Here is a 23,579-nt window from a genome sequence, read left to right as displayed (position 1 = left end):
TGAGACATTCGTTGCATAGTTTTTACAAATATTCCATAGCAGTTGACGGTTGGAGAAAATTAGGTCCTAATTATGATAACAACTTGAGCATAATTATATGTTATTAGTTAGGCCCAACTGCAAGTTAAATCTTAGTTCAAGAGCTTTTGCAAATTTTATAAAACTACACATTTAGGGCTAACATCATGTCCAAATTCCAGTTCATAATCAAGTTTAGTTGGTTTAAGTTCAAGCTCAAACGTTTGAAAATAAAATTCTTCAATCTCATGGTTTTAAAGCTACAAGTTAGATAACCATTAGATCAAATTTTCCAAGATCAAGCACTTCATGTTTAAGCTCTTCAAGTTCAAATTCTTCGAGTTTTAAGTTCTTTAATTTGTAGTTTTCCACATTGAAATTTTCCATGATGAAGTCCCTCACGTTCGAGTTTTTCAAGTTAAAGTCAAGTTCTTCAGTTAAGGTACATCAAACTCAAAGTCTTCAAAACGTAGTTCTCAATCTTCAAATAAAAGATCTTCCAGTCCAAGATCATGAAGATCGAGTTCTCCAAGGTCAAGCTCTTCAGGTTGAAGTTGGTCACGTTCAAGTTTTTCTGGATTAGGTTTTTCAAGTTCAAGTTTTGAAAGCTCAAGTGCCTCGTTCAAGACCTTCAAGTTCATGTTCTCCAAGGCTTCAAGTTCTTCAAATTCCTCAAATTCTTCAAGTTCTATAAATTCTTCAAGCTTTTCAAGTTTATCTTCTTCAAGCTCTTGAAGTTCTTTAAAGTCTTTAAGTTCTTTAAAGTCTTTAAGTTTTTCAAGTTCATCAAGTTCTTCAAGTTATGTTTATTAAGTTCTAGTTTTCAAGTTCAAGTTTTTCCATTTGAAGTTCTTAATGTTAATGATTTTCAAGTTCAAATTCTTCTTTTTCAAGCTGAAGTTGAATAACTTAAAGGTTCTTTAAGTTTAAGGTATTTAATCTTTAAGTTCGAGTTCAAGTTAAAGTTTTTCAAGATCTTGAAAATCAAGCATACTTGTTTTTCAAAATCTTTTAGATGAAGTTCAAGTTTTTCAGGGTCAGTTCAAGCTCAAGTTCAAGTTCCTGTTGGTCAAGTTTTAGATCTTCATGAACAAGCTCATGTTATTCAAATCCATGATTTTCAACTTAAAGATATTCAGGCCTAATGCTTCAAGTCCAAGATCTTCAAATCCCTGTTTTTCAAATTCAAGCTTATCGAGTCCAACTTCTTCAAGTACGAGATCTTCAAATCCAAGTTCTTCAAATTCAAATTCTTCAAGTCAAAGTTCTTCAGGTCCAAGACCAAGTCCGAATTTTTCAAGTTCAAGTTCTTCATGTTTAAAATTTTCTCTCAAGTTTTTCAAGGTCAAGTTCTTCAAATTCAAGATCATCAAGTTTAAGTCCAAATTTAACAAGTTCGAGTTCTTAAAATTCCAGTTTTTAAAACTCAAATTCTTCAAGAGGTTCTCAACTAAAAGATATTCAGGTTTAAGTTCCTCAATTCCAAGATCTTCAAATCCATGTTTTTAAAGTTCAAGTTCATCGAGTCCAACTTCTTCAAGTACGAGATCTTTAAATCCGAGCTCTTGAAATCAAAGCTTTTCAAGTTCAAGGTTTTCATGCTTAATTTCTTCAAGTTTAAATTTTTCTCTCAAGTTTTTCAAGGTCAAGTTCATCAAATTCAAGATCATCGAATTTAAGTTCAAGTTTAACAAGTTCGAATTCTTCAAATTCCAGTTCTTGAAATTCAAATTTTCCATGTCAAAGTACTTAAAGTTCAGGGTCTTCAAGTTCTTCAAGTTTTTCAAGCTCTTCAGGTTTTTTAAGTTATACAAGTTTTTATTCACGTTCTTCAAGTTCCTGAAGTTCCTGAAGTTCTTCAAGTTCCTGAAGTTCTTCAAGTACTCCAAATTCAAGTTCTTGAAGTTCGAGTTCTTCAAGTCCAAGTTTTTCAAGTCCAAGTTTTTCAAGTCCAAGTTCTTCAAGTCCAAGTTCTTCGAGTCCAAGTTCTTCAAGTCCAAGTTCTTCAAGTTCAAGTTCTTCAAGTCCAAGTTCTGCAAGTCCAAGTTCTTCAAGTCCCAGTTCTTCAAGTTTATGTTCTTCAAGTCCAAGTTCTTCAAGTTTATGTTCTTCAAGTCCAAGTTCTTCAAATCCAAGTGCTTCAAGTCCAAGTTTTTCAAGTCCAAATTCTTCAAGTCCAAGTTCTTCGAGTCCAAGTTCTTCTAGTCAAAGTTCTTCAAGTTCAAGTTCTTCAAGTCCAAGTCCAATTCCAAGTCCAAATCCATGTCCAAGTCCAAGTCCAAGTCCAAGTCCAAGTCCAAGTCCAAGTCCAAGTCCAAGTCCAAGTCCAAGTCCAAGTCCAAGTCCAAGTCCAAGTCCAAGTCCAAGTCCAAGTCCAAGTCCAAGTCCAAGTCCAAGTCCAAGTCCAAGTCCAAGTCCAAGTCCAAGTCCAAGTCCAAGTCCAAGTCCAAGTCCAAGTCCAAGTCCAAGTCCAAGTCCAAGTCCAAGTCCAAGTCCAAGTCCAAGTCCAAGTCCAAGTCCAAGTCCAAGTCCAAGTCCAAGTCCAAGTCCAAGTCCAAGTCCAAGTCCAAGTCCAAGTCCAAGTCCAAGTCCAAGTCCAAGTCCAAGTCCAAGTCCAAGTCCAAGTCCAAGTCCAAGTCCAAGTCCAAGTCCAAGTCCAAGTCCAAGTCCAAGTCCAAGTCCAAGTCCAAGTCCAAGTCCAAATCCAAATCCAAGTCCAAGTCCAAGTCTAAGTCCAAGTTAAAGTCCAAGTCCAAGTCCAAGTCTAGGTCCAAGTCCAAGTCTAAGTCCAAGTCCAAGTTTTTCAAGTCCAAGTTCCATTGGTCCAAGTTCTTGAAGTTCAAGTTCTTCGAGTCCAAGTTTTACCAGTCCAAGTTTTTCAAGTCAAGTTCTTCAGATCCAAGTTCTTAAAGTCCAAGTTCTTTAAGTTCAAGTTCTTTAAGTCCAAGTTCTTCAAGTCCCAGTAATTCAAGTCCAAACTACACAACTACTACTCCATATCACAAAAGTTCACATCAATGGACAACGTAATTCTCACTCCCTAACAAAAAAAAAAGTCCAAACTCTTCAAGTCCAGGCTCTTTTAATCCAACTTCTTCATGTCCAAGTTCTTCTAGTCCAAGTTCTTCAAGTCCAAGTTCTTCAAGTCCCAGTTATTCAAGCCCAAGCTCTTCAAGTCCAGCCTCTTTAAATCCAACTTCTTCATGTCCAAGTTCTTCAAGTCCAAGCTCTTCAAGTCCTAGTTATTCAACCCATGTTCTGCAAATACAAGTTCTTCTAGTCCAAGTTCTTTAGGTCCAAGTTCTTCAAGTCAAGTTTTTCAATTCCAGCTTCTTCATGTCCAAGTTCTTCAAGTCAAAGCTTTTAAAGTCCTAGTTCATCAATTTCAAGCTCTGCAAGTCCAATTGTTTCTAGTCCTAGCTTTTCAAGTCCAAGTTCTTCAAGTCCAAGTTCTTTAAATCCATGTTATTCAAGTCCAAGTTCTTCAAGTCCCAGTTATTCAAGTTCAAGTTCTTCAAATCTAAGTTCTTCAATTCCAAGTTCTTCAAGTCCAGACTCTTCAAGTCCAAGTTTTTCAAGTCTAACTTCTTAAAGATTATTCATTGAAATTTATTCAATTGTTATTACTCTGTCATGGTAACTGTCATGTTGAATTTATGGTGATAGTTACTATCAGTCACTGGAATATGGAATATCCTTGAAAAACAATGCTGATAATTCTACTCCTTAATCCATATTTTAAATTTGCGTACCCACTCATTACACGAATACGAAGTCTCATCATAACTGAGGAAGCGGTTTTATGACTGAGTACCAGAAAGTAGTTTTTGCCGTATCTGCCAAATGACACCCCATGCTCACAGCACAGGTAATTCATCCTCGCCATTATCCAACAAAATTAATAATGTTCTCACTTGCCATAATCCACACGATTAAAAGTCCAATTAGTGCATCGTACTGGCTGTCCAAATAGGTCTCATTGGTTGCGTTGAGCAGAAAAGCTTCTGCCTTCAGCGTAGTGTTCTAAAGTGCAATGGAAAGCACCAGTCGGAACGGTCTCCAAAGTGGCGCACAAATAGCACGAGAAAAACGAGAAGGTGGGCACCGTTGTAGCGGGTGGAATGATAAATCCTCGGTGATAAATCTATCTACCGAAGCCGTCCGGCCAAAAAAATTGAAATATAAATCAGTCCAAAGCCAATTTTTATTGCCTGTAGGACGATTTTCTGTAACCAGCAGCGGGGAACGAACGAAACAAATGCTGCCAATTTCAAGGAACGAGTTCGCTTCGTGCTGTCCGTTCAGCCCTGGTTGGCATTAGAAGGCTTTAAATTGCAATTATTTATTGAGCAACAGGCGAGACATTCCCGGCTTTCACCCGTTTGTTGGTGCTCTGAATTTCCTCCATTGTTAGTTGATATTTGGATCGTGCAAATTATTCTAACATGTTACATTTAAAATATTGATGATGCTGATTACAGCGATGATGATAACGATATTTTCAACTATTATTGATGAATGAAAAATCAAAGAAATAGTTATCGGTTTCCGTTATACTCTACTAAATTTTTTGGAAATAAATATTGAAATTCAGTCCGCAAATATATATTTTGACTGTGACTTACAGTCTTCCTCAGTGCTTATGTGGACTGGTAAAGAGCAAAGCGTAAATCCTGTTTTTTATTTGTAGTAGGTAAAAATGAAAATTTAGCACTCCTAAATGGAGTTAGGTAGGGGATTATGCGGTCGATTGTTATTGATGTTTTGAATTGTTATTTTATTATGACAGTCAACTTATTTCCAACGAATATTTCTCTAACATCAGTTCATTTTATCCGATAAGCAAAATTCAGAAGATATTCAGTCACTGTTGACCGAGCTTAAACCCTGCCCCGCTCCCACTTCTTTATACATATTCAGTACGAATGAATTACGACCCCTAAAGCTTACCTTCGCACATTTTCCCGGTGAACCCAGGGCGGCAAGCGCAATAGAAAGATTCCTCCGTTGTCCAGCAGGTTCCTCCGTTGGCGCAAGGATTTACGTTGCACAACTGTGGAGCAGAGAGAAACGAAAAAAAAAAATATTAGCCATACACAAAGGATTTACCTGAACTTTTTGCATTATTTTGCTGTCTCTATCTACGCTCCGTAGGAGCAGTACTGCGACAGCGTTGGGTCATTGTTATTCTGAAACATGTTTCCTTCTATACGGTTCAAACCCATATTTGTAGTAACTCAACACAAACACGAGTAGAAAAAACTGCACTCCGGGCTGCATCCGTACACATTTTTCTTCATCCATGGGAGAAAAGCTTTTAAACTACCGGTTTTGATATCCCTTTCTGCCATGCCGCCGCCGCAATAAACCGCTATATGAAGTTATGAGCTCGTGATGCATTCTGTGATTTCGGAAGCGCAATCTGTTCCATTTGACCCGAGAAAAGTGATCCCTGGCAGACCTTAGCTGCTACCGAGGATGGGTTGATATTGTTTAGGATGGGATAATGTTGCAACTGAAATTGCTTTTAGTTTGAAGCTCAAGAAAACTTCATTCAAGTTTAATGCTATGTACGAAAAGATAGCAGCCTGGTGACACCCGCTTTGCTACTGTGACAGATGTGCATTAAAGTCACAATCGAATTAGGAACAATTATCAGTGTCAAGTGTACAAGCGAATGAGTTATACTGTGTTTGATGTAGAATTATGTAAATTCTTCGGAAGCTTATTTCCTTCTTGTTGGTGCTCGATTTATGTTGCAACAACAAAATCAATACCGTATTGATACATTGCACTGGTGAATAGAAGCGTAAGAGTAAAGTATTCATCCGACGACAACGATTATTAGTATTCTATGCCTTCGCGTTGCATGTCTGTAATAATGCAGACGACATAATGCTTGAATCATCTTTACGTGCTTGATTATCAAAAGGGCATTGAGAGAAACATTGTATTAACGATTGCTCTCAAGCAATCTTCGATAGTGGTGAAAATTGCCATTTGATAAATGACATTCTTAAATGAAAATATCAACTCTGCTGTGCTTAATTTGCTGACAGTTGTGCGATAATATAAATTGAAAAATGAACGAATAAGAGTAGCGAGTGCGTCTTGAACTGTCCTACAGATCAGACGTTTTTTCGGTTGCTTGTGGACTGGTCTTTGACTGCCTATAGCTTCAAAGTTTGTGTTTTGTCAGTGTGTCTTTTAAAGACTACCTGAAAGTTATTTCCCATCAGTCTTTCTCAAGACTACCTACTTTTAAATTTAACATTTGTTTAAACTTTTTTCATATCACCTGAAATGGCTGGACGGAAAAAGAAACCTCGCATCGCTGCGGGGAGGAAAAGAGAGGCATCTCTTTCTGACACATCGAGTGTCTGTAGTGACAATCCTTTTGATATTTTGCCTGAGCAAGAAGCTGGTGAAATGGAAGTTACCAATAATGAAACTATACAAAATATAAAATCTTTAAAAAAGGAGAAAGTTCCACCTATTGTGGTAACTATTTCTTCTGAATTTAATATATTCAAAAAGGAACTTTCAACGTTTGTTTCTGACGTTAAAGTTACCTATCAAATTGGCCGTAGAGGTGAATGCCGCTTATTAGCCGACTCAGTAAAGGGTCGTGATCGTCTTGTTCAGTATTTAACTGACAAGATGTACAAATTTTTTACATATGACACCAAGAACGCCAAGCCGTTCAAGGTTGTCTTGAAAGGTCTCACCAACGATCAAACCGTTGATGAGATCAAACTTACTTTAACAGAATTACTTGGCATAGCCCCTACCCAAGTAATTCTAATGAAACAAAAATCACGAGGCGAAAACAGTCAGAGAACTGGAATTTCCCTTGTTAATTATTTAATTCATTTTAACCGCAATGAGGTTAACAACTTAAAATTTTTTGAAAAAGCACATGCATTGTATAATGTGCGTACCAGTGACGCATAGTTTACCTACTCCTTTGCATACCCGTTTAACTTATGCACAGGTTACAGGTAGTTCGAACATTATACCGCCTAGTGTTGGTAGTTCGAAAATGACCGTTAATATGGGTAAGCAAAACACGCTAGAAAATAATTGTACACCTATTACTCCAGCTAATATTGCTGCCGAAAATATTTTTTCTAATGTCAACTGCCTGGGGCCTATTACGGCAGGTAAACTTTCTCTTTTGCAACAGGCAATGTTCGATCTTATGAACGCCATGTTGCAGGCAAAATCAATGTTTGAAGCCATTCAAATAGGCACAAATTTTACTATTAAAATTGTTTCTAATTTAAAATTTAGCAATGATTTTAAATAAAACAATTAAAATATTAAATTGGAATGTTCGCTCATTGAAGGCCAATGAGAATGAGCTTTTTAATTTTTTAACAGTAAATAATGTGCATATTGCAATTATTACTGAAACATTTTTTAAACCTAACATTAAATTAAAATATGATCCCAATTACGTGGTTCATAGATATGATAGGATTCAGGGTTCCGGCGGTGGAGTTGCAATTGTTATTCATCGCCGAATCAAACATCGTGCTCTTCCCCATGTTGAGACGAAAGTTATTGAAACTTTGGGAATTGAAGTTCAAACTGAACTTGGGATTTTATTTATTGCCGCAGCATATTTACCATTTCAATGCACACGCGAGCACAAAAATTATTTTAAAGGTGATTTACAAAAACTCACCAGAAATCGTTTCGAAATTTTTCATAATCGGCGATTTTATCGCTAAACATCGTTCATGGAATAATTCTCAAAGTAATTCCAATGGCAAAATTTTATTCAATGATTGTTCTTCAGGATACTATTCTATTTTGTCTCCGAATAGTCCTACATGCTTTTCTTCTGTAAGAAACCCTTCAACAATTGATTTGGTGCTAACAGATCAAAGTCATGTATGTAGTGATTTGATCACACATGCTGACTTTGATTCTGACCATCTTCCAATAACTTTTTCTTTATCACATGAATCAGTTTTAAACCCTATGAGCTCTGTTTTTAATTATAACAAGGCTAATTGGGAAAGATACAAAACTCATATTGAGAGAAATTTCAATAATGAGCTTGATTTGCAAAACGAAGTGAATATTGACTCCGCTTTTGAAGCATTAAAATGTGCAATTGTTGATGCCAGGAATTATTCTGTTCCAAAGGCTCAAGTGAAATTTGATTCATCAATTATTGACGAAAATCTTCAACTTCTAATTCGTTTGAAAAATGTCCGCAGACGTCAATATCAACGTTCTCGTGACCCTGTTTTTAAAACTATTTATAAAGATTTACAGAAAGAGATTAAACATAGATTTACTCTTCTGAGAAATCAAAATTTTGAGACTAAAGTTGAAAAATTGAAACCATATTCAAAACCATTTTGGAAGCTGTCGAAGATTCTTAAGAAACCTTCAAAGCCTATTCCAGTTTTAAAAGATGGTGAACGTTTTCTTGTATCCAATGAACAAAAGGCTCAAAGACTTGCTCAGCAGTTTAAGAGTGTTCATAACTCAAATTTGAATTTTGTGAGTCCAATTGAAAATGAAGTCACACGTCAATTTGATTTAATTTCTTCCCAGAATTTTTTACCTGCAGAAATAATTGAAACTAACTTGAATGAGATTAAATCAATTATTAAAAATTTCAAAAATATGAAAGCACCTGGTGACGATGGAATCTTTAATATACTAATCAAACATCTGAGCCTGAGAGCACAATGGAATTTTTAGTAAAAATTTCCAATTGCTGCTTCAAAATTGCATATTTTCCCAAATTATGGAAAAATGCAAAAATTACTCCAATTTTAAAACCGGATAAGAACCCAGCAGAAGTTTCAAGTTATCGACCAATCAGTTTGCTTTCTTCAATAAGTAAACTGTTTGAGAGAATTATTCTTAACAGAATGATGTCACACATCAACGAAAATTCAATTTTTGCAAATGAACAGTTTGGATTTCGCCATGGGCATTCCACAACTCATCAATTGCTCAGAGTTACTAATATGATACGAGCTAACAAATCTGAAGGTTATTCCACTGGAGCTGCTTTTTTAGACATAGAAAAAGCATTCGACAGTGTTTGGCATAAAGGTTTGATTGCGAAATTGCAAACTTTTGATTTTCCAATTTTCCTTATCAAAATTTTAAAAAATTATCTTACTGATCGAACTCTGCAGGTTGTCTATCAGAATTCAAAATCTGATAGATTTCCTGTCAGAGCAGGTGTACCTCAAGGTTCAGTCTTGGGTCCAGTCCTGTACAACATATTCACTTCAGATCTTCCTGATTTGCCTCCAGGATGCACAAAGTCATTGTTCTGCGATGACACAAGCATTTCCGTAAAAGGAAAAAGCCTTCGTGTCATATGCAGTCGATTACAGAAAAGTTTAGATATTTTTTCTTCCTACTTGCAAAAGTGGAAAATCTCTCCCAATGCTTCTAAAACTCAAATGATAATTTTTCCTCATAAGCCTAGGGCTTCTTTCCTCAAGCCAAACAATAATCACGTTGTCAAGATGAATGGGGTTATTTTAAGTTGGTCCGACAAGGTTAAGTACTTGGGACTAATTTATGATAAAAAACTTATTTTCAAAGAGCACATTGAGAGTATACAAGCCAAGTGCATCAAATATACGAGATGTTTATATCCTCTTATTAACAGGAATTCTAAACTTTGTTTAAAGAACAAACTTTTGATTTACAAACAAATTTTTAGACCAGCAATGCTTTATGCTGTACCGATCTGGTCAAGTTGCTGTTCAACAAGGAAGAAAACGCTCCAAAGGATTCAGAAATAAAATTCTGAAAATGATTTTGAAGCGTCCTCCTTGGTTTGGTACACTCGAATTACATAGACTTACTGGTGTTGAACCATTAGAAGCTATGTCAAATAAAATTATTAACAATTTTCGACAAAAATCGTTGCAATCCTCAATTGCTACGATAAGCTCTCTTTATAGCCAATAAGTTAGCAATTAAGTTAGTTGTAAGTTTACTTCCCCTTTTCTGACAAGTAGGTTTAAATCCCTACGAATGATAAGTCCTAATTGCGAAAGCAAACAAATCCTAACAATTAAAATTACAAATTTCTAACAGTGTTGAGAAGTCACCATTTGTGATTGGACACACATACTCATTATTTACTAATATTTATCATAAATACTTAAGCTACTAACAAATCCCCCCTTAAAAAAAAAAAAAAAGAAAAATGAACGGCTCGAAAAACGATTTGCATAATGTTTGTTTTTTGTGAATTCAGTTGCTAGCATCCAGTTGTTTACGCTTAAGTGTCAACGCTATTGGAGAAATTTGAACCGTTTCACGTATTTATTTGAAGACTGACAATTTTTTTGCGTAATATCATTGTAAGTAAGTAATGTTCTGTTAGGCTTGTGTGATATCGGTTCACTCGAAAATTTAGGTTGGGAAGATTTTATTTGAGTTCTGAAAATACGCAGAATATTCATCAAATATTGTTGATTTGAACGATACATCAACATTACTAACGGTCTACAAAAACCAGTTGTGGGTTTTAAAGTGATAGGTTTTCTGCGCTCTTGAAGCGAAAGGCTAGTTATTTTGACGAGGTAGATAACAGACCCATCATATTGCAGAAATCAACAGAATATTCGCTATTTCCAACGTGAAGATTTAAGATTTGGATTGGTCCCGGAATGTATATAAAAACTGAAAGCTTCAACTTATCCAGTCTGAAATCAAGATTTTGAGCGTTACGTAATTTGTGTACGACGCCTTAGTTCATAGGACAAGAACCCTTCTATGGGATTTCTGCTGAAAAGAGCCAAAGACATGGGAAATTTTGTCCAACTGGACCTTCGATTCGGGATTAGTAGACAGTCGAAGCGGTTCATCGCATCGATCGTTTCTATGATCAACAAAATACTAAAACGTTCAAAGAAGGATCCTAGCACTAATAACAGGGCATTGTCCGAGACGTTATCACTTCTGGGTTATGACAAAACTTCAAGATGATACATGTAGTTTTTTTTTGAAATTGAACGTTGAATTATATGCGCGACTGATTTCCGTTAGGAAACAACTATTCAGATAAACACGACATAACTAATAATCCTTGAGAAGGGCCGCCAGAAACGGCCGAAACGTCAGGACATTTATCAGATTGTCATAAAATATTTTCAAAAGAGAGCGAGAAAACCAAATTAGTTCCACCTGCATAACTAATAAAAGTCGTTGACCATACACGTTAGAAGATATAAGTTGCTCGTAAAAGAGCCTTTAGAACCCACTGGAATCTGTAGAACAACTCCCAATAGGGGTGTATGCTTTATATGAAGTGTAATGCTGGACTATACCTACACCAATGCTACTGGCCATATCATGACTGCCAGTGATACGTTATTCTAACTTAGCGAGATTGAAAATATCAAAAAATTCGGAGGGGAGTATCAAAGACACGATCGCATGACGTTGGACTGCGGTATTTGTATATTCCATTAAAACAAATAGTAGACGGAATTGTAACTTTCGTATTTTCTGCAATTTTATCTAACAATGCATTTCTAATAATAATAATAATAATAATAATAATAATAATAATAATAATAATAATAATATATAACATTCCGCGTCGAACACTCGACAGAAACGGACATGCAAAGTGGTCGTTCTATTACAATCCGGTCCGTGTGTACGAATAGCCAAACAAAAGAGTGTATTATTCGCGCTAAAGGCCAACTAGATTGTGAGTTGTGTCGATACGTTCTGTACCCGGCTCGCAACTTTGGCTGTATTGGTGCAAAATACCAGCTGCAGTTTTGATCTGTGCACAGTGAATAGATCTTTCTAATTCAAGGCCATCATTCGACAGTCGAGCCGTGTCGCTGTGCTGAGTGATCTCACACCCGGCTCACTGCTGGTGGCTGTATTGGTGCTGCTGTACTGGTGCTGCTGGCTGCTTTGGGTGCAGCTTCGAACGATCGGACAACCACTGCTGGAAGGAAGAAGTAAATAGGTACGTGTTCTTGTCGGCGCTAGTGCGCTAGTGCGCTACATTTAGCGCGATGGATATAGATCCCTCGCCTCCCGTGCCACCATCCCCGAACCCCCTTGACCCTGACCCTTCTGTTACCCCCTCCCCTGTTCATTCTCCAGTCCCCCCTCGCCCCAGGCTTTACCCGGACGGATCTCAACAGGGCAGCTATACTGTTTATTTTCGTCCAGAGGCAGGAGTGAATTCAAAGCGATTAAACATACTGCAAATTTCTAAAGACCTGACGAAGGGGTACAAGGCCGTGACCGAAATTTCCAAGGTCCGACCTAACAAGCTCCGTGTCGTGGTCAGTGATCTGGCACAGGCCAATGCTATCACTTGCTCTGAGCTCTTCACACGCGAGTATCGCGTTTACATACCCGCACGAGACGTGGAGATCGACGGTGTCATAACCGATTCAAGTCTATCTGTCGAGTGTATCCTAAAAAGCGCAACCGGTTGCTTCAAAAATACCGAAACACAGGCGAAGATTTTGGATTGTAAGCAATTGCGGTCCATGTCTCTCGTCGGCGGTAAAAAAGTTTACACTCCGTCAGACTCGTTTCACGTTACGTTTGCCGGATCTGCACTCCCTAGCCACGTCTCGATCGATCGGGTTCATCTGCCTGTGCGATTGTATGTACCCCGTGTTATGAATTGCACCAATTGCAAGCAGTTAGGCCACACAGCCGCCCACTGCTGCAATAAGGCACGATGTAGCAAGTGTGGGGAGACTCATGCGGAAGATTCTTTCAGTGTTAATGCTGAAAAATGTATTCACTGTGGGGAAAACCAGCATGAGCTCTCCACATGCCCGGTGTACATGCAGCGCAGAGATAAAATCAAGCGGTCACTTAAGGAGCGTTCAAAGCGTTCTTATGCTGAGATGCTGAAGAAGACCGTGACCACTTCTACCATAACATCGAACCCCTTTGAGCTGTTGTCCTCTGATGAAACCGATTCTGACGATTCATCAGCGGGAACATCTTATGCCAATCCTGGGGAGTCTAGGAAGAGGAAAAATGTTTCTTCTCCTAAACTTCCCCGTAAAGGTCCTAAGATTTCCCAAAGTGTAATGAAAAGTACGAACAAACCAAACAGTGCTAAGAAAAAACCGAAGCGAACTCCTCCTGGGCTTGCAAATTTAAAGTCCCAGAAGGAGTTCCCAGCACTGCCAGGAACATCTAAAACCCCAGTTGTTCCTTTTGCACATCCAGTTGATGAAACAAACTCTGGATTAGTGAAATTTTCTGACATTGTGGACTGGATTTTTGAAAATTTCAATGTACCCGATCCAATTAAAATTTTTCTTACAGCATTCCTCCCAACAGTTAGATCATTTTTGAAGCAGTTGACTGCCCAATGGCCCCTCCTTGCAGCGATTGTATCCTTCGATGCCTAATTCTACTGCGTATATGAAGGATTCTATCTCTGTCTTACAGTGGAATTGTAGAAGTATTTTACCAAAAATTGATTCGTTTAAAGTTTTGATAAATAAAAACAAATGCGATGCATTTTCCCTTTGTGAAACTTGGCTTACTTCAAATATTGATCTCAACTTCCATGATTTTAATATTATTCGCCTTGATCGAGACACCCCATATGGAGGAGTACTTTTAGGGATTAAAAAGTGCTATTCTTTCTATCGTATTAACCTCCCCTCGATTCCAGGCATCGAAGTTGTCGCATGTCAAATGACAATACAAGGTAAAGAGCTTTGTATTGCCTCAATATATATTCCCCCCAGAGCACAGGTTGGGCAACGGCTGCTCTTTGATTTAATAGAACTTCTTCCCTCGCCACGTTTGATTTTGGGAGACTTCAACTCTCATGGTGTGGCTTGGGGTTCCCCTTACAATGATAACCGCTCCTCTTTAATCTATAACCTTTGCGATGACTTCGACATGACTATTTTAAACAACGGTGAAATGACACGTATCCCGAAACCTCCAGCGCGCCCAAGCGCTCTGGATCTATCCTTATGTTCGACGTCGCTACGGTTGGATTGCACATGGGAGGTGGACACAAGCATTTCCGTAAAAGGAAAAAGCCTTCGTGTCATATGCAGTCGATTACAGAAAAGTTTAGATATTTTTTCTTCCTACTTGCAAAAGTGGAAAATCTCTCCCAATGCTTCTAAAACTCAAATGATAATTTTTCCTCATAAGCCTAGGGCTTCTTTCCTCAAGCCAAACAATAATCACGTTGTCAAGATGAATGGGGTTATTTTAAGTTGGTCCGACAAGGTTAAGTACTTGGGACTAATTTATGATAAAAAACTTATTTTCAAAGAGCACATTGAGAGTATACAAGCCAAGTGCATCAAATATACGAGATGTTTATATCCTCTTATTAACAGGAATTCTAAACTTTGTTTAAAGAACAAACTTTTGATTTACAAACAAATTTTTAGACCAGCAATGCTTTATGCTGTACCGATCTGGTCAAGTTGCTGTTCAACAAGGAAGAAAACGCTCCAAAGGATTCAGAAATAAAATTCTGAAAATGATTTTGAAGCGTCCTCCTTGGTTTGGTACACTCGAATTACATAGACTTACTGGTGTTGAACCATTAGAAGCTATGTCAAATAAAATTATTAACAATTTTCGACAAAAATCGTTGCAATCCTCAATTGCTACGATAAGCTCTCTTTATAGCCAATAAGTTAGCAATTAAGTTAGTTGTAAGTTTACTTCCCCTTTTCTGACAAGTAGGTTTAAATCCCTACGAATGATAAGTCCTAATTGCGAAAGCAAACAAATCCTAACAATTAAAATTACAAATTTCTAACAGTGTTGAGAAGTCACCATTTGTGATTGGACACACATACTCATTATTTACTAATATTTATCATAAATACTTAAGCTACTAACAAATCCCCCCTTAAAAAAAAAAAAAAAGAAAAATGAACGGCTCGAAAAACGATTTGCATAATGTTTGTTTTTTGTGAATTCAGTTGCTAGCATCCAGTTGTTTACGCTTAAGTGTCAACGCTATTGGAGAAATTTGAACCGTTTCACGTATTTATTTGAAGACTGACAATTTTTTTGCGTAATATCATTGTAAGTAAGTAATGTTCTGTTAGGCTTGTGTGATATCGGTTCACTCGAAAATTTAGGTTGGGAAGATTTTATTTGAGTTCTGAAAATACGCAGAATATTCATCAAATATTGTTGATTTGAACGATACATCAACATTACTAACGGTCTACAAAAACCAGTTGTGGGTTTTAAAGTGATAGGTTTTCTGCGCTCTTGAAGCGAAAGGCTAGTTATTTTGACGAGGTAGATAACAGACCCATCATATTGCAGAAATCAACAGAATATTCGCTATTTCCAACGTGAAGATTTAAGATTTGGATTGGTCCCGGAATGTATATAAAAACTGAAAGCTTCAACTTATCCAGTCTGAAATCAAGATTTTGAGCGTTACGTAATTTGTGTACGACGCCTTAGTTCATAGGACAAGAACCCTTCTATGGGATTTCTGCTGAAAAGAGCCAAAGACATGGGAAATTTTGTCCAACTGGACCTTCGATTCGGGATTAGTAGACAGTCGAAGCGGTTCATCGCATCGATCGTTTCTATGATCAACAAAATACTAAAACGTTCAAAGAAGGATCCTAGCACTAATAACAGGGCATTGTCCGAGACGTTATCACTTCTGGGTTATGACAAAACTTCAAGATGATACATGTAGTTTTTTTTTGAAATTGAACGTTGAATTATATGCGCGACTGATTTCCGTTAGGAAACAACTATTCAGATAAACACGACATAACTAATAATCCTTGAGAAGGGCCGCCAGAAACGGCCGAAACGTCAGGACATTTATCAGATTGTCATAAAATATTTTCAAAAGAGAGCGAGAAAACCAAATTAGTTCCACCTGCATAACTAATAAAAGTCGTTGACCATACACGTTAGAAGATATAAGTTGCTCGTAAAAGAGCCTTTAGAACCCACTGGAATCTGTAGAACAACTCCCAATAGGGGTGTATGCTTTATATGAAGTGTAATGCTGGACTATACCTACACCAATGCTACTGGCCATATCATGACTGCCAGTGATACGTTATTCTAACTTAGCGAGATTGAAAATATCAAAAAATTCGGAGGGGAGTATCAAAGACACGATCGCATGACGTTGGACTGCGGTATTTGTATATTCCATTAAAACAAATAGTAGACGGAATTGTAACTTTCGTATTTTCTGCAATTTTATCTAACAATGCATTTCTAATAATAATAATAATAATAATAATAATAATAATAATAATAATAATAATAATATATAACATTCCGCGTCGAACACTCGACAGAAACGGACATGCAAAGTGGTCGTTCTATTACAATCCGGTCCGTGTGTACGAATAGCCAAACAAAAGAGTGTATTATTCGCGCTAAAGGCCAACTAGATTGTGAGTTGTGTCGATACGTTCTGTACCCGGCTCGCAACTTTGGCTGTATTGGTGCAAAATACCAGCTGCAGTTTTGATCTGTGCACAGTGAATAGATCTTTCTAATTCAAGGCCATCATTCGACAGTCGAGCCGTGTCGCTGTGCTGAGTGATCTCACACCCGGCTCACTGCTGGTGGCTGTATTGGTGCTGCTGTACTGGTGCTGCTGGCTGCTTTGGGTGCAGCTTCGAACGATCGGACAACCACTGCTGGAAGGAAGAAGTAAATAGGTACGTGTTCTTGTCGGCGCTAGTGCGCTAGTGCGCTACATTTAGCGCGATGGATATAGATCCCTCGCCTCCCGTGCCACCATCCCCGAACCCCCTTGACCCTGACCCTTCTGTTACCCCCTCCCCTGTTCATTCTCCAGTCCCCCCTCGCCCCAGGCTTTACCCGGACGGATCTCAACAGGGCAGCTATACTGTTTATTTTCGTCCAGAGGCAGGAGTGAATTCAAAGCGATTAAACATACTGCAAATTTCTAAAGACCTGACGAAGGGGTACAAGGCCGTGACCGAAATTTCCAAGGTCCGACCTAACAAGCTCCGTGTCGTGGTCAGTGATCTGGCACAGGCCAATGCTATCACTTGCTCTGAGCTCTTCACACGCGAGTATCGCGTTTACATACCCGCACGAGACGTGGAGATCGACGGTGTCATAACCGATTCAAGTCTATCTGTCGAGTGTATCCTAAAAAGCGCAACCGGTTGCTTCAAAAATACCGAAACACAGGCGAAGATTTTGGATTGTAAGCAATTGCGGTCCATGTCTCTCGTCGGCGGTAAAAAAGTTTACACTCCGTCAGACTCGTTTCACGTTACGTTTGCCGGATCTGCACTCCCTAGCCACGTCTCGATCGATCGGGTTCATCTGCCTGTGCGATTGTATGTACCCCGTGTTATGAATTGCACCAATTGCAAGCAGTTAGGCCACACAGCCGCCCACTGCTGCAATAAGGCACGATGTAGCAAGTGTGGGGAGACTCATGCGGAAGATTCTTTCAGTGTTAATGCTGAAAAATGTATTCACTGTGGGGAAAACCAGCATGAGCTCTCCACATGCCCGGTGTACATGCAGCGCAGAGATAAAATCAAGCGGTCACTTAAGGAGCGTTCAAAGCGTTCTTATGCTGAGATGCTGAAGAAGACCGTGACCACTTCTACCATAACATCGAACCCCTTTGAGCTGTTGTCCTCTGATGAAACCGATTCTGACGATTCATCAGCGGGAACATCTTATGCCAATCCTGGGGAGTCTAGGAAGAGGAAAAATGTTTCTTCTCCTAAACTTCCCCGTAAAGGTCCTAAGATTTCCCAAAGTGTAATGAAAAGTACGAACAAACCAAACAGTGCTAAGAAAAAACCGAAGCGAACTCCTCCTGGGCTTGCAAATTTAAAGTCCCAGAAGGAGTTCCCAGCACTGCCAGGAACATCTAAAACCCCAGTTGTTCCTTTTGCACATCCAGTTGATGAAACAAACTCTGGATTAGTGAAATTTTCTGACATTGTGGACTGGATTTTTGAAAATTTCAATGTACCCGATCCAATTAAAATTTTTCTTACAGCATTCCTCCCAACAGTTAGATCATTTTTGAAGCAGTTGACTGCCCAATGGCCCCTCCTTGCAGCGATTGTATCCTTCGATGCCTAATTCTACTGCGTATATGAAGGATTCTATCTCTGTCTTACAGTGGAATTGTAGAAGTATTTTACCAAAAATTGATTCGTTTAAAGTTTTGATAAATAAAAACAAATGCGATGCATTTTCCCTTTGTGAAACTTGGCTTACTTCAAATATTGATCTCAACTTCCATGATTTTAATATTATTCGCCTTGATCGAGACACCCCATATGGAGGAGTACTTTTAGGGATTAAAAAGTGCTATTCTTTCTATCGTATTAACCTCCCCTCGATTCCAGGCATCGAAGTTGTCGCATGTCAAATGACAATACAAGGTAAAGAGCTTTGTATTGCCTCAATATATATTCCCCCCAGAGCACAGGTTGGGCAACGGCTGCTCTTTGATTTAATAGAACTTCTTCCCTCGCCACGTTTGATTTTGGGAGACTTCAACTCTCATGGTGTGGCTTGGGGTTCCCCTTACAATGATAACCGCTCCTCTTTAATCTATAACCTTTGCGATGACTTCGACATGACTATTTTAAACAACGGTGAAATGACACGTATCCCGAAACCTCCAGCGCGCCCAAGCGCTCTGGATCTATCCTTATGTTCGACGTCGCTACGGTTGGATTGCACATGGAAGGTAATCCTCGATCCTCACGGTAGCGACCATTTGCCTATTCTTATTTCAATTAATAACGGGTCAACTCGCATGCGACCAGTTGACATTCCGTATGACCTCACACGGAATGTCGATTGGAAGTTATACGAGGAAATGATTTCAAAAGCGGTCGATTCGATTCAACATCATCCACCACTTGAAGAATACAACCTCCTCGCGGGCTTGATTCTCGACGCCGCGTTGCAAGCCCAAACGAAGAAATATCCTGGCGTAACGATCAAAGAACGGCCTCCCACTCCGTGGTGGGACCAAGAGTGCTCCGATGTCTACACGCAAAGATCCGACGCGTTTTTGGCCTTCCAGAAGGGAGGTATACCCGACGACTATATACGGTATTCGGAGCTTGATACTAAGCTTAAAAGCTTGACTAAAGCGAAGAAACGCGGATATTGGCGTCGGTTCGTGAACGAGACGTCGAGGGAGACATCGATGAACACTCTTTGGAACACAGCCCGAAGAATGCGGAATCGCGTAACGGTCAACGAAAGCGAAGAGTCTTCAAGTAGGTGGATATTTGATTTTGCCAGGAAAGTATGTCCGGACTCTGTTCCTGCGCTAAACTTTGTTCGCGATGCGTCTCCGGGCCACGACGCGATAGAATCACATTTTACGATGGCAGAATTTTCAGTTGCCCTTCTGTCCTGTAACAATAACGCGCCTGGGTTAGATAGAATCAAATTCAACTTGTTGAAGAATCTACCCGGCAATGCCAAGAGGCGCTTGTTGAACTTGTTCAATAAGTTCCTGGAGCAAAACATTGTACCGCAGGATTGGAGGCAAGTGAAGGTGATCGCCATCCAAAAACCAGGGAAACCAGCTTCTGATCACAACTCTTATAGGCCGATTGCAATGCTATTCTGTATCCGGAAATTGATGGAAAAAATGATACTCCGTCGTTTAGACCACTGGGTCGAATCAAATGGTCTACTATCAGATACTCAATTTGGCTTCCGCCGTGCCAAAGGGACGAATGATTGTCTTGCGTTGCTTTCAACAGATATTCAGCTGGCGTATGCTCGCAAAGAACAAATGGCGTCTGCGTTCTTGGACATTAAGGGGGCTTTTGATTCCGTTTCTATTGACATCCTTCGGGTAAACTTCACCAACAAGGATTTTCTCCAATTTTGAACAATTTTTTGCACAATTTGTTGTCCGAAAAGCACATGCATTTTACACACGGCGATTTGGCAACTTTTCGCATTAGCTACATGGGTCTTCCCCAGGGCTCATGTTTAAGCCCCCTTCTTTACAACTTTTATGTAAATGACATCGACGAATGTCTGGCAAATTAATGCACGATAAGACAACTTGCAGACGACAGTGTAATCTCTGTTACAGGAGCCAAAGCTGCCGATTTGCAAGGACCATTGCAAGATACCTTGGACAATTTGTCTGCTTGGGCTTTACAGCTAGGTATCGAATTCTCTCCGGAGAAGACTGAGATAGTAGTTTTTTCTAGGAAGCATGAACCTGCTCAGCTTCAAACACAATTAATGGGTAAAACGATTTCTCAGGTTTTGGTACACAAATATCTTGGTGTCTGGTTCGACTCTAAAGGCACCTGGGGTTGTCACGTGAGGTATCTGATGAAAAAATGTCAACAAAGAGTGAATTTTCTTCGTTCAATAACCGGACAATGGTGGGGTGCCCACCCAGGAGACCTTATGAGGCTTTACCAAACAACGATACTGTCTGTTATTGAGTACGGGTGTTTCTGCTTCCGCTCCGCAGCAAACACACATTTGATCAAACTGGAGCGAATACAATATCGTTGTTTGCGTATCGCCTTGGGTTGCATGCAATCGACCCATACGATGAGTTTGGAGATCTTAGCTGGAGTACTACCATTGAAAAACCGCTTTTGGAGCCTGTCTTCTCGTATTCTAATCAAATGTGAGGTCTTGAACCGTCCCGTGATTGAAAATTTTGAAAGGTTAATCGAACTTAATTCTCAAACCCGTTGTATGACATTGTATTTCAATCACATGTCCCAAAATATTAACCCTTCTTCGAATATTCCAAATCGTGTCGACTTATCAAATACTTCTGATTCTACTGTGTTTTTCGATACATCCATGATAGAAGAAACTCGTGGAATCCCTGATCATTTACGCGTGCAGCAGATCCCTAAATTTTTTTCCAATAAATATCGAAACATCAACTGCGACAATATGTACTACACTGACGGATCACTTCTTTATGGGTCCACTGGCTTCGGTATCTTCAATAACAATTTAACCGTCTCCCATAAGCTCGATAATCCTGCTTCTGTTTACGTCGCAGAATTAGCTGCAATTCAGTACACCCTAGGGATTATCGAAAAAATGCCCACGGACCATTATTTCATCTTTACGGACAGTCTCAGTTCCATTGAGGCTCTCCGATCGATGAAAGATGTTAAGCACTCTCCGTATTTCCTGGGGAAAATACGGGAACATCTGAGTGCTTATCCGAAAAATCTACTCAGATTACCTTAGCGTGGGTCCCTTCTCACTGCTCGATACCGGGTAATGAGAAAGCGGACTCTTTGGCTAAGGTGGGCGCAACAAACGGTGATATTTATGAAAGACCAATTGCCTTTAATGAATTTTTTGCATTTGTACGTCAGAATACGATCATCAGTTGGCAAAATTCTTGGACCAAGGGGGAACTGGGAAGGTGGTTACATTCCATAATCCCCAAGGTATCGACGAACTCGTGGTTCAAGGGGTTGGATGTAAGTCGTGATTTCATTTGCGTGATGTCCCGGCTCATGTCCAATCATTATAGATTTGACGCGCATCTCCGTCGTGTTGGGCTCGGGGAGAGTGGTATCTGTGCCTGTGGTGAAGGTTATCACGACATAGAGCACGTTGTTTGGTCATGCCCTGTACACCGTGACGTCAGGTCTAGATTAATAGCTTCCCTGCAGGCCGAAGGTAGGCAGCCGGCTGTTCCTGTTCGTGATGTCTTGGCGAGCCGTGACCTATCCTACATGTCCCTTATATACGTTTTCCTGAAATCCATCCACGCCCCAGTTTAGTCCTATCCCCTTCCGCCTACATCCAACCAAACGACAAGAACACGTTAAGACCCCGGATCCGGAAACAGCAATCAGACCCGCACGATACTCTCAAGGCCCGATGGAAACAACCCAATATGCCAGTCCGTAATATCTTGGCCCAGCAGCGGAACAAATTTAATATGCTGCTTACCTATGGCAATGAAAACCATCAAACAGCAAACCTGTGCTTTTAATGCAAAATATTCTAGCTTTAAGTTAGATTTAGTTTCAGCTCGTAGTCGGCAGCGAGGATAAAAAATTCGCTTGTAGTTATTAAGATACTTTAGAAAGTAAGCTACCAGATATAATTGGCGCCGTTAAACATTGAATTGTATTTGTGCCGTGTCAAATAAACTATAGATGAAGAAAAAAAAAATATACTAATAATAATATATACTAAAAGAATGGATCTTTTAGGTATATTAGCGCTGTCACTTCAGAAAAACCTTAGCTCCAGCCCAGCATATAACTTCATGTATTTGAAGAAATTACGTTTATTTCAAAGAACTCAACTACACGCTTTTTGCGTAGTTGTTATCAAGGTTTTGGCGAGTGACAGGAAAATATGTTAACTTCGTTAGTTATAATCTAGGGCATTTCTAAATGTTTTGTTATTTTTCACGATAGAAACTAGTAACAGCGCACTATGTAACAAAAACGAAAAACAAATGTATGCACACTGAGAAATAGAAGAATAAAGACTGGCTGAAGAAATCTAAATTGCTGCTGTACAGTCAAATTTACAACCGTTGTAGTTTTGGCGTTTTAATATGTTTAGTGAATGTTAATGAATACTGTTCTTTTTTCGACTCTAAGCAAAGTCATGCTATTTTTAATTTTAATTTAAGTAGTAAATATAGTAATAAAGATAGAAAATTAAACTAACTGAAAATATGATTGCAGAAACTACGAAAAATAATGAATAAACGATAAAACACTTAATCTTTGATAAACATCTGCTACAGCTAACCACACACGTGCAATAGTAATCCATACATACGAACGAATGAGAAATTTAATTCAATAGCGTGCGATTTTATAAGCGACTAATATTTGGCACAGCCCACTTTCTGCTGCTACAGAAAGAACAGTTCGTTTCCCCGGTCAATGAAGAAATGAGAAATTCAATTCGATGGCATGCACCTAATTTATCGACCAATATTTGCCACTACCCGCTTCCTGCTACTCCAGAAAGAACCGTCCGCTTTGCCAGTCAACGCACGAATGAGAAATTCAACTCGATGGCATACGTATGATACCGGTAAAGTTTTGGAATGTAAATGATGGGGTGAATTGTTCGAATGGTACTTTTTATATCAAGGTTTCGTCAGTTATTTGAAAAGAGGGAGGAGTTTGGAAGAATAGCGGATTACGTATAAAACTACCTCTGGATCAACTCCGTTGTGAGTAGATCAAAGCTACAAAAATATTTTAATTGTTTTCAGTTCAGCTATTAATTTTGTCTTAATTTTTACATACTTTCAGTTTTCCTCTTGCAACGAATTCTCCTCTTTCCACACTACTTTCTCTCGATTTAACCTGCTTCTTTAAACGGTCGATTTTAACCTATAGTTTATAGATTTTAGGATTAATTGAATTTAGGTTTACGTTAGGTTCTAAGTTTTAATGTATTTTAAACCTACTTTAAGTATTAAATCACGAATTTCACTTAAATAAATCGTAATTTTATTCACGCTATAAAATTATCCTCGTGGTTCCCGCCTATTGCTTTCTGTTCGTTATATCTAA

The 23,579-nt window shown here is 38.9% G+C and overlaps 1 protein-coding gene across 3 annotated transcripts in view; it reads right to left on the bottom strand.

Moving 5' to 3' along the window:
* LOC129727163 (uncharacterized) overlaps positions 1-23,579 on the bottom strand; it is a 399,476-nt gene that overhangs the window by 43,243 nt on the left and 332,654 nt on the right. For all 3 annotated transcript variants that reach the window (XM_055684686.1, XM_055684685.1, XM_055684684.1), the window contains one exon: positions 4,969-5,071. In XM_055684686.1, coding sequence (XP_055540661.1) covers positions 4,969-5,071 — 103 coding nt within the window. The remainder of the gene's footprint in view (positions 1-4,968; positions 5,072-23,579) is intronic.

Source organism: Wyeomyia smithii, chromosome 3 (genome assembly GCF_029784165.1).
Source record: "Wyeomyia smithii strain HCP4-BCI-WySm-NY-G18 chromosome 3, ASM2978416v1, whole genome shotgun sequence".
NCBI classification, from domain to species: domain Eukaryota; kingdom Metazoa; phylum Arthropoda; class Insecta; order Diptera; family Culicidae; genus Wyeomyia; species Wyeomyia smithii.
This window is presented reverse-complemented; position numbering and strand designations above follow the sequence as displayed.